The sequence below is a fragment of the Polypterus senegalus genome, chromosome 7, assembly GCF_016835505.1.
Source record: "Polypterus senegalus isolate Bchr_013 chromosome 7, ASM1683550v1, whole genome shotgun sequence".
Taxonomy (NCBI): Eukaryota; Metazoa; Chordata; class Cladistia; order Polypteriformes; family Polypteridae; genus Polypterus; species Polypterus senegalus.
The window spans coordinates 175,590,310-175,602,683 of NC_053160.1; the positions used below are offsets into that span (position 1 = coordinate 175,590,310).

The following is a 12,374-nucleotide window of genomic DNA, read 5'->3' on the forward strand; positions in this document are numbered from 1 at the left end:
CCTACAAAAGAGTAAAATACATGAAGGCACAACAACTCACTTTGCCAGCGGTCCATGAAAAGATGCACCGTTTAGCCTCCATCAAAATGAATTGTGCACCATTTTTGCATGTTAACTACTCTGACATGGTAGAAGGCACTATAATAGGTTGAGACTGGACTGGAGTCACATTCTGGACGTCTTCCTATCTTGCTACCTACTATTGTCAGGTCAGAGTCGCATCTTTATGATAAGCAAGATTCTTAAACGGAGAGCTAACTCGCTGCATTTTTAACACGTCTCCGGGACTTGAACCACGGCACACGTGTTATGATGACATGCCGGCAGCTCTTATTTTATTTTACAGCAAACACCATTCCAAGTCACCATAAATGTATACATGCCAAGTACATCTGTTTAAACGTACAGTGATTTTTTACAGCTGAAACGCAGGCAGTTTAAAGAATACGTTGGGCAAGTCCAAGTTACGTCTTCACAAACATGGCATTTATGCATGTGCCACGTGAAGTTGTGCTCTAAGCTTAAGCATTTTCTATACTTATATAATGTCTGCAGTGTTTTCTTTTACATTTTAAAACAATAAAACTACTCACAGTCAGTGACAGCTCAGTGCTCACATCCATCATTGACATTTGTTCCCCTGCACTGAGGCAAGCAGCTCCACCGTCAGCCTGAGAGGTAGTCGCCTGGAAAACAAGATTTAAAGAAATGTAAAGGTTAATGATAGCTTATCCTTTTGAGACACTGATATCAATAATATTTCAAACTTTGAATAATTTGAAATTGTCCAGTTTACAATCAGTTCTTTGGAATACAAAAAAAATTATATATTGAGATAGCAAACCTAATTCAGTACTATACTGCAATGGGCCAACATTTTTCTTTTATTGCAGTATGGGTCTTTTGTTCTCTTTTTTGCCATCTTTTACCTTTTCACTAAGTGAAATATTTAGTTTTGTTATTTATTTGCTTAATAATGCTATTACTTCTAAATTTTGAGTTTGAATTGATTGTATGCCCTGTGACCCTGTGTTAGGATATAGAGGGTTGGATAATGGATGGATTAAACAGTCCAATGATTTGCAGCTCCTTGTGAAAGTTTGCATCCCCACTGGTGTTTGTCCTGTTTTTTTTCGCATTACCACCTAGAACTGAAAATTTTATGTAATGGACTTCACAATATAGTCCACATTGTTGAAGGGGAATGAAAATAGAATACCTTGTGTATTTTGTCACACACGTGCGCATGGGAGGCAGCTAGAGGGCTCGAATAGTGACACTTCCATGTCTGACCAGGGGGTGGCGAGGTGCATTGACTTTTTCTCTCAATCCTCTGCAGACCATTCACGGGAAATTCCACAGGGTTCCGGCACCCACGATGACATCATGTCCTGCCGACTACGCCACTGTCAGAGAAATGGAGAGGAGACATAAAAAAAAGGTCTGGGGCAGTCACCCGTGTATTATGCCCTGAACCAGACACAGGGTATTACTACACAATCGACCTGTGTTACACAAGTTCTGAGAAAATGGATATCATAAAGTGGTCACGCTCACAAATCCTCACGATTGTAACACTAATTCACAGTAAGCCATACCAGGTACACAATAAAGCAGATTACAGATTTGTTAAACTGTTAAAGCTTACAAAAATGGAACTGACTGACAAGTCACAAATCATATTTCTAATATCACTAGTACGGTAGAATACTCACTTATCAACAGTGTTTGACACGTCAAGTTGTCTGGCACGCTCGTTTTCCATTGAGAGTACAGCCAAGCCATTAAGTCTGTCTTGCAACGTAGTGCTGCTGAGGTAATTTTTGATGAGTTTTAACTTGGAGAATGAATGTTCACTCGCAGCAACAGTCACTGGTATAGTCAGCAGTAACATGTAAGCCGTGAAAACGTCACTGAAAGTAGACAACTGTGCACAGTGATCTATCAGCAACAGTTCAGCTACTTTGAAAACAGTCGACTTGGTTGACAGGATGGATTGAAAACACGCACGAAATGACAATAATTGAGCGCAAAACGCTGGTGAAATGTCGGTGATATAGCGTTCAACAAAAAGATCAGCAGCAGCATACAATTCGTCATCAGCCATTGAGGTCAGAGTTGATGGTAAGAAGACATTGAACATTGAAGCCACTGCATTGAGACTGTGAAACCGCTGTTTTAGTTAAGATATTAAAAATGAAAAAGAAATCTATATGGTCCCCCAAAGCTTGCATTGCTACACCAGTGACTGCAATGCCCCCACTTCAGTGGCGAGGACACCATGCTGTAAAAATGGCGCCATCCTTCAGATAAGGTGTGGTCATAAAAGATCCGTGGGCATCTTTGTAAAGAGTAGGGTGTATCCTGATGTCCTGGATAAATTGCCCTTCACGGCCTGGTCATTCTGGCCCCCTGTCTCTAATTGGCTATCGCTCTCACCACTTCACATCCTAATAGCTCATGTGTGCCGAGAATACTGGTGGAAAATGGCTGCCATCGCATCGTCTAGGTGGATGCTACATATTAGTGGTTGTTGAAGTGGATCCCCACTCTCTGCGTACAGTAAAGCACTCTTGAGTAGTGAGAAAAGTGCTTTATAAATGTAAAGAATTAATATTATTATCACAAATGAAGTTGTACTTCTGGCAAGCATCACATAGAACAGGCCCTTTAATGAGACTTTTACATTTAGGTGCTGGGTGTGTGATGATAAAAATGCAATTTCAACAAGTGGACTAAGGTAATTGTAATTTTATGCCATAAGCCAATTTCCTTTCCAGCATCAGACCCTTGGGTACTGCTGGTTTGACTTTGTGTTGAATGAGTGGTTGCTCCTGGTTGAGTGTTTGAGTCCTGAATGAGGTACATTACCTGCATTGTAAGGGAGCGTCTGTTATGACACTACGGCCATGTGGTGCGATTACCCGAGGGTGATCAGGCGCACAGGATCCTCATTGTTGAGGACCCGAGTGGCTAGACCAGGCCAAGTTGTTGCCCACATAACACCTGGCTGAGACAGATAGAGGGTCATTTCCGGAGGGTGGGACTGGACCACGTCTCTGCCTAGAGGGTTGCCAACCAGGATCCTAAGCTGTTTTGTGGTGGGAGCGGCAACGCAATGCATGCTCCCCAACCTGACCTGATCTGACATCAGACCAGAGCTACAACTCAAGTTTGTTAAAAGCACAGAAAGCAGAAGCACAGTCTGAAGGGTAAAGTGGTAGACTTCTCCATGTGGACACATTTGGCTTCACAGTATCTGCAATCTCCATCACTTTCTGTTATTAACTATCATGCTCTTTGGCATCACAGAGACACTAATAGCTGTGTGGGGATTCCTATTGTCACTCTTCCTCTAAAAGTCTCTGACCTCATTCTCGAATCCCCTCAACGCTGGTCAACAAACGTGCTTCCCTTCGAGAAGACTTGCTGCTACTCGAGCCCCTCACACTGCCCAGTATGTGAACTGCTGTCTGCCAGCTTTTACAATACCTTCTCATAAATCTGGTAAAGGACAACGTGTGATTTATAGCAAGCTTTTTAGCATTTATTTTATAGACCCCCCTCATCCACACACACAAAATTTGGGACCTCATTTTGTGTGGATTTCAGCCAAAAACATTCTACACAATTTACCGTTTATAAATCACAATCACCTTGTAAATGTCCATACATGAATAAGCCTCAAACTCCGCCCTGAAACAGCCATATATGGAACATGCTAATCAACCTCATACATATGCAATCTCAATGCTGCAGAACTTCACTTGGCCAGTAGAGCAGCTCCCCAACCTGATGCATCAAGACCCAGCATCTGCATTCAAGGGAGAGTGGATGTGCTCCGCAACTGACAGCACAAGATCACACACAGCATTATAGCATCTCTCCCCTGTTCTCTGGGGGTCTGGAAAAGGTGCAAGGCACCAATGTCTGACTGGGTAGCCACTATCACCCAGCACATGTAATGACGTGACTGCTGCAGCAATGAATAGTTCAGACAGAACGATTGGGAGTATGACCTGATAGCGAGTTGCTGCACCCACCACATGACAAACCACCTGGATTGAGACCCAAGTGGAGCGGGTGACACCTCAGCACCACATTGGTACAGTGTGAGTTTGTTTTTTTACAGTGGTTAAAGTGCCAATCCTTTCACCAACCCCCAAATAACCCCTGTTAAGATGGGGGACCTCCTTGCAGGGCTGGATGCAGATTAACTCTTTGAGGGCTGAATATCTTTTCCAAAAAACAGTTTTCTGAAAAGCACCCAAAGCAAGGGTCTCACACATAAATCAACCTAAACAATCAGTTGCTGGGTGCTGTGGCCGCCAGTTCACAGTCTCTTGTTGCTCGAGACACTCACGGGCGGCATGACGGCTTGCAGGAACGCGTGGCAGGATGGCTGCCAGTCTGTCTTCTCATGATGTGGGTTGGGGACGGCAGCAGCAGTCACGGTCTCAGCGCAATGAAATCTGGTTTGTACCTCGTGTCATTGTGAGTGACAGTCTTCATCTACACAAACGTGTTCGGCACCACAATTAGCCGGAGATCGATCAGCGGATGCTGGTACCTCACTTTCGTTTTTGATCTCGATCTCTAGATCACTTGCAACAGGTCAGAGTCCAATTCAGCGATAATATACAAAACGTCGTCCTCGGAGTAGTTTGCTTTGTGCATTCGCTTCGATCTCTCGCCAGATGTCGATACCGTTCTTGTCACTGTTTGCTCTTCACTGCTCCCGCAAGTGCAGGGAATCTCGGTCAAACGAATGAAGCTAACTTTCCTTCTAGCAAAGAGAGTTGAACTAAAATATAATGGCGGGTTTTGTCACCATTTGCAGTTGCTTACTACTCTCAAACCCCTCCCTGCCAACAAAAGTCGACATCCGCCCTGAAAGAGTTAACGTCATACCCAAGACAGAACAATTGCAGGTTATGGACCTTGCTCAAGGACATATGAAAAACTGACCATTCAGCCTGTTAACTTATCGATAATCCAGCCACCATGTACAGCACCGTTACATCTACCAAAGTTACTTTGCCTCAAAACAAATGAATCACGGGATGACCCAGGCCACTCCACTGAGACACAATGTTCGTCAGCCTCATCATGGCATCGCAGAAGGCTTGTACATTAATGGGATGTCACTAGTTACGGTTTACAAAAGCAGCTTCCTTCTTGCTAGGTGCCCTTATTGCAAAAATGAATGCCGTCAAGTGCTCTGATTACATCAGGAGAAACGGACTCTGCTGCTAATTGCCTTCTTATCTTGGCAAAAACACGTTAAGTTTCAGGTATGTGCACCCACACACACTATACAAAAACTGGATGTAGAGCCTCGCTGGTTGATTAATGGCTTCCAGCACAGCAGGTATGAGATATTCCTGACCTACCAGAGTAGTGACAACAGGTAGCTGATATAAACTAACAAAAAAGATCTTCAGTGCAAATACGTAGCATTAGCCCTCAGGACAGGTGTTGACAAGAGTCAACACAAAAAGAATTGAAAGCTAAACGTTAAGAGAAAAATCACCTAGAATGTATTATATAGTTTTTTCCACTAGATTGCAGCACAGTCCATGAGATAAAGCTAAATCACCGTTCATTTTCATTACAGTAGGGTGTCAAATGCCGCCAGCCAGCCCAGTCAAAAGAAATCTTCTGTGTTGTGTATTGTCAATGACTCAGATTCTTTGAGCTGTCGGAGGAAAGTGTCAATGTGAGTGCTGATGAAAACCTTTTGTTAGCTTTATGTTTTTCACAAGCTGGGTAATAAAAGGGAGTCTGACGAAACAAAAAAATAAAAGCGAATCCTCAAAAAAGAGTTAAAAAGGAACTAAAATTCAGTCTGAACATTATATTCACTGCATTTGATATGTAATATGCTTGTCACGTCAACACACATTCTGATTACGGCTTGAACGGATATGAATTATAAATGTGAGTTGTCTTTTTTCCCCAACTTGTCCAAGAGAGTAGTCATTTTACCAGTATCTCCAAAATGCTGGAGTTGCCGATAAGGTCATCCAAGGGAAAAGGGACATGAATCGAGAAAAAAAATGTTGGGGCACAATCCTGGCCATCCCTGCTTATTTCAAATGAAATCACAAAGAAAATAAATGCAAGACACCATCAAAAGTACAATAAAAGATAGCTTCCCGAAAGCTCAGTCCTGCTGTTTTAGGTAGTAGAGGGGCTCCGCCTTTTTGATTCCCTCTAGGCCAGGGGTTCTCAACGTCGGTCCTGGGGACCCCCTGTGGCTGCAGGTTTTTGTTCCAACCAGATTCCTAATCAGTGACAACACCTTATAGCACTGATCTCATTTAATTAGCTGGTAATTTTTTTCTTTTATTCGACATTCAAAAAAGCATAGCAGCATGATTTTTACATTTATAAGACATTTATAAATATTTCTGCTTTTGCTCTAGATTTAAATGCTTAACTCTCTTTGTTGATTTCATTATACTTTGCCATTTCTCTGTGCACTTTTTCCCCCTTCATTGTATCTTAATAATGACAACTTAAAACGAGCAGAGCAGACACCCAGGCAAACAACACTGAATAATCAAAGGCTGCAAGTACTTTAGAGTCAGACCCACTAATTAGTAAATAATGGATTAATTAAACAATTAGAACACCTAGAAAAGTAGAATGAAAATCAAGATGAAAATACTTTTAAAAAGAAAAAAATACATTATTCCTATATAACTGCTTGGTACATTTTAATATACACTCACCTAAAGGATTATTAGGAGCACCATACTAATACGGTGTTTGACCCCCTTTTGCCTTCAGAACTGCCTTAATTCTACGTGGCATTGATTCAACAAGGTGCTGAAAGCATTCTTTAGAAATGTTGGCCCATATTGATAGGATAGCATCTTGTAGTTGATGGAGATTTGTGGGATGCACATCCAGGGCATGAAGCTCCCGTTCCACCACATCCCAAAGATGCTCTATTGGGTTGAGATCTGGTGACTGTGGGGGCCATTTTAGCACAGTGAACTCATTGTCATGTTTAAGAAACCAATTTGAAATGATTCGAGCTTTGTGACATGGTGCATTATCCTGCTGGAAGTAGCCATCAGAGGATGGGAACATGGTGGTCATGAAGGGATGGACATGGTCAGAAACAATGCTCAGGTAGCCCGTGGCATTTAAACGATGCCCAATTGGCACTAAGGGGCCTAAAGTGTGCCAAGAAAACATCCCCACACCATTACACCACCACCACCAGCCTGCACAGTGGTAACAAGGCATGATGGATCCATGTTCTCATTCTGTTTACGCCAAATTCTGACTCTACCATTTGAATGTCTCAACAGAAATTGAGACTCATCAGACCAGGCAACATTTTTCCAGTCTTCAACTGTCCAATTTTGGTGAGCTCGTGCAAATTGTAGCCTCTTTTTCCTATTTGTAGTGGAGATGAGTGGTACCCGGTGGGGTCTTCTGCTGTTGTAGCCCATCCGCCTCAAGGTTGTGCGTGTTGTGGCTTCACAAATGCTTTGCTGCATACCTCGGTTGTAACGAGTGGTTATTTCAGACAAAGTTGCTCTTCTATCAGCTTGAATCAGTCGGCCCATTCTCCTCTGACCTCTAGCATCAACAAGGCATTTTCGCCCACAGGACTGCCACATACTGGATGTTTTTCCCTTTTCACACCATTCTTTGTAAACCCTAGAAATGGTTGTGCGTGAAAATCCCAGTAACTGAGCAGATTGTGAAATACTTAGACCGGCCCGTCTGGCACCAACAACCATGCCACGCTCAAAATTGCTTAAATCACCTTTCTTTCCCATTCTGACATTCAATTTGGAGTTCAGGAGATTGTCTTGACCAGGACCACACCCCTAAATGCATTGAAGCAACTGCCATGTGATTGGTTGATTAGATAATTGCATTCATGAGAAACTGAACAGGTGTTCCTAATAATCCTTTAGGTGAGTGTATTTTTTTTTAGCAAACTTAGTTTTCTAATTAATATATTGTTCCTTAAACACAGAACTTGGGAAATATCAGTTCACTTAATTAGCCCAGGAGTTCAATTAAAAACAGAAGCTGGTTGGAACAAAAACCTGCAGCGACAGGGGGTCCCCAGGACCGACGTTAAAAACCCCCTGTTCTAGGCAGTCAGTTGCTCTCACTTGGCGGTTTCTTGGTACTTTGGGGGGACAAAGGAAGACAACATAGTTACCAACAGCACCCCTTCTCTGCCTGGGGTGGAACTGCATACCTGGCAGAGACTCGGAAGGTGACCTGCTGATGCACATGCCACCATAAATATACACTTGTTCTTCTGTCAAGTTTTCTTTTATAAATTCCAATGTTAACGTGGGAAGACGTATCGGCACCTTTCAAGCCTCATTTTGAGAGTTCCCAAGCTATATAAATGAAGCCACTGGCTTAGGACGGCTTTTATTCCCCCCAAAGGTCTTCTGTAATGCTTAGCTTGAAAATGTCAGTTATTTCTATGTTTTGACTAATCTATGCTCATTTATTCTTTGCTTGTCCTCATTTTAGGAATCTTCAGCTGGACTTTATGGGTGAAGATTGTCATCGCTCCTCCCTCACTTATCTTAAGTATCGTCATCTTGTATGCCGAGCGTAAATTTTATATTAATCTGTGGAAACGGCTTAAGGCACATAACAGTATGATCCTCATTCAGAACTGCCCAGAAACTAAAACTGAGGTTGAAGAACAACAATCTTCTTGTAACCACTGCGACAGTTCAGAGATGCCAACACTGATACTGAAAAAGTCCACAGACTTTATGAAGGGTGAAGCCTTGGTGCCCGAGGTGACTCTGGTGTAAATGTCAAGTGACCCGCTGTGTGCATCTCTGTTCTGTACAATATGTTAGATTTTGTGAAGGGCAGAGGTGGTCATTAAAGTATTCATTAAACACAACTTCATGGACAAATTCATTTTTTTCTGGAAGTATTCAGAATACAGTAAGATTTACTGGGGTAGCAGAAAAGTATAGTTTTTGGAAATCAAGGAATTGTGGCTGCTACCTATTGCAATCTTCCAAATTATGCTAGCTTGAACAATTTTGGCTTTTGTTTCTTGTTTTTCTTTCACTTGGCTAGCCATTCACTCACAAAACAAATGCTACAATTAAAGACAAGATTGGAATCCATCCTTGTTACATACAGTATCTGCTGTACCTCAAGTTCGAGACCAGACACCTTCAGAAACTGCTGCACACTAAAATGATAGCATATTAGACTTTAAATGATTTTTTAATCTGTTACTCTATGTTGTTCATAGTGATGGACAAGAAAATACTTTCTGACATGAAGACAGGGGTCTTGAAATTCAAACAACAGACAACTGTCTAATTGTGAACCAGATAAAAGACAAGGTTCTTATCATCAGCTCACAATGCTTAGTAACAATGACAAAATGAACAACCGAGAAATCCATTGTGGGGTTAGGGGATGGTTAGTAACAGTTTATGAATATGGTATTATCTATATTTTAGCACAAATGACTAACAGCAGAGATGCAGTATACGCAGATAATCAGCAGCTCTAGTCAGGGTATGCTGAACTGAAGTAGTGAGACTTGTGCTCACTTGGATTTAAAAGCGGAAACTGGTGGGGCATCTCTTATAGTAGCACGCAGACCATTTCACAGCTTTGGGGTCCTGTAACTAAAAGCTCGACCTCCCACTGCTATTTTATTAATCTTTGGAATCTTAAGATCTGAATGTGTGCTCAGGTTTGTTAGTAATGATACATTCAGAAAAGCAAGCCGAGCCTCAGTCATTTAAGACTTTATACAGAGGTGTGCAAATCAGGTATTCAATCTCATTGAAAGTCATCATAAGTTTCTGCATGACAAAAGATTTGCACACATATTCTTCCATTCAGTATTTTTAAGGTAAACTCTTAAGACGTAACCATTTTCTGTAGATATTTAACTGAAAAAGAAAAACTCCAAAGTTTGTGTTTGCGTTAAGTATTTAAATCTGTGCTTTCGAAGCTCCAGGTTAACACGTACGAGAAATTAATCAAAAGGTGACAGATAATGAAAGGTACTTCTTGTTAGTCCTTTACAGTATATCTCTCTGGATATAAAAAGCCCCCTTTTGTAAGGGCCATAGTCTTTGTTGGGCAATCATTGCAAAAATGAAGAGAAAGGAGCATTCTCCCGATATGATAAACAAAGCCATTGAAATGCAAAAAGCAGAAAATGGCTACAAAATAATATCAAAGAGTTTGAATGTCCCGTTGTGCGCTGCTGGACTCATCAACTGAAAATGGAAGGTTCATCACAGCACCCAGACTCTTACTAGAACAGGCCGTCTCTCAAAACTAAACATCAGAGCAATACGTTGAAAGGCGAGAGGCAAAACAAAACCTTCTAGGACAGAGACACCCAGAGTAGTTCCTTTCAATTAATTAAAAACATATCTACATTTCAATTTTTTTTCTGACGATTTCAATAGTTTCTAGGACCCCAGGCTATTTATAACACGGGCTTACACAGCTAGTACTTCATAAATGTATATTGCAAGATCACCTTCAGAATGCCACCTAGCAAAAGAAGATGACATTAAATTTACCAGCAATGGTAAAATAAATCTATCAGTTTCTGAAACAGCTTTTTCAAAATTCAGGAACTATATGGATCTCTGCAGCATCAAGCGTAACACATGAAAAATCCCTAAAAGTCTAATGCAAGACTGGCAATCAGCGTAACAAATAAAGCTTTGGGTCCTGAGAGGAAGTAAGAATACCCCCTATTACCTAATGTCTGGCTGGCATTATACCTGATCCCCGTACTTCACCCTGTGCGTGGTAAGTCAGTATGAATGTTTCAGGCAAGCGTCTCATTGATTTAACCAGCATCTACAAATTGTCACCTTAGACCAATATGCCATAGATAACCATATCATGAGCACATAATTTATCTCAACAACATGGCTCTAAGGATCATGGAAGTAAACACATCAACCCAATGCCAGTGTCATAATTCTACAAGAGAACTCCTAAAGACTTTACAAAAAAATACTAAAAATGTAAAAATACTTGCCTTGGAGAGGCACAGTAGCATGCTGGGAAGTGCAGTTTTATTCCAGATTGGGTGTTACCTGTTCAAATGGCATCATCAATAGCAGTCCAAAAAAGTCACAATGCTTGTATACTGGAATCTGTATTGTTTTAAAGTTTACTTTAGAACACTTCTGACAGATCAAAATGCCTTTCTCAATGGGAACTCTGCTTAAACTCCAGATTTGGATGTTATGTATTCTCATACATGAGGGCCATTTTTTTATGATTGGGTATTATCAAAAGTCATTATAGTAGTTGTGGGGATTCATGCCTTAGTTTTAAGTTAACCAAGACAGGTGTGCAATAAAAAGAGACAATCACAGAAAAAATAAATAAAGTATGAAAGCAAAGAGGAAGTCAATAAGCTTCATAAGAAAGGAATTCATTTTTTTCATGATAGGTTGTTTTATTGAATGTGAATATTCAAATTTTCTGCATCAGTAGATTTACATTACCAGTCAGACGAATACTGGCATTCAACAGTGAATATAATGGCCTACCTTTAGGAAACCACAGCTGATCTCCAATGTGCAGTTGGGAGATTAAACAGGTCATTTCGCCTGCATGCAAAGTATGGGTGTGCATTTTTATGTTTCTTTTACTAGACAACAGGGGTACCAAGAGCCACAGTGCACCTCTAAGTACTGTAGGATGGGACTTTTCAGTTAGAACTTTGGATAAACAATGAAGTCAGCACTTATTAAAGTGTACTCTGTCCATCTGAAACAAAACATGAGACTAATTCAAACTCAAAATTATACATCACACATATCTTTGTTAACTATTCAAAATATATCTGAGTCAAATGCCAAAGTATGAGCATGTTTGGGTTACATTGTTTAGGAGTGACCCCTGCCATGACCTGAACAGAATATGCTATCCATTAGACATGTTAGAGCTCAAAACAATCCCTAATCCTCTAGAAGCACAATTTGCTGTAACTAGCACCAGAATGGACATTATTGCTTAAGAAACAGTTTACTGTTATATTTTATACTGCAAGTACAACTGGAAAAACCTTAATCAACCTAACTATGTAACTAATGTCCTACTTGAAACAAAAATGAGAAATGTATTTCACTTTAAAAGGGAAAGTTCAAAATATGTTCATAATTTATCAGTCATTTGTTATTGCTGTAATCAAAAGTACGATGAACTGCTGCTGGACATCTCCACATCTATGATTACCCACATATAAAATTACATACAATGCCCTCCATTATGTTTGGGACAAAGACACATTTTCCTTAATTTACACCTCTGCTGCACAGTTTAAAATTACAAATCAAACTTCTGTAAATTTCAGATAT

At 40.8% G+C, this 12,374-nt stretch overlaps 1 protein-coding gene across 1 annotated transcript in view; it reads left to right on the plus strand.

Moving 5' to 3' along the window:
• Positions 1–8,816, plus strand: part of march1 (membrane-associated ring finger (C3HC4) 1) — a 493,069-nt gene extending 484,253 nt beyond the window's left edge. Inside the window, exon 8 of the mRNA XM_039757996.1 lies at positions 8,524–8,816. Within this exon, the coding sequence (XP_039613930.1) occupies positions 8,524–8,816 (293 nt within the window). The remainder of the gene's footprint in view (positions 1–8,523) is intronic.
• The last annotated feature ends 3,558 nt before the right edge of the window (positions 8,817–12,374 follow it).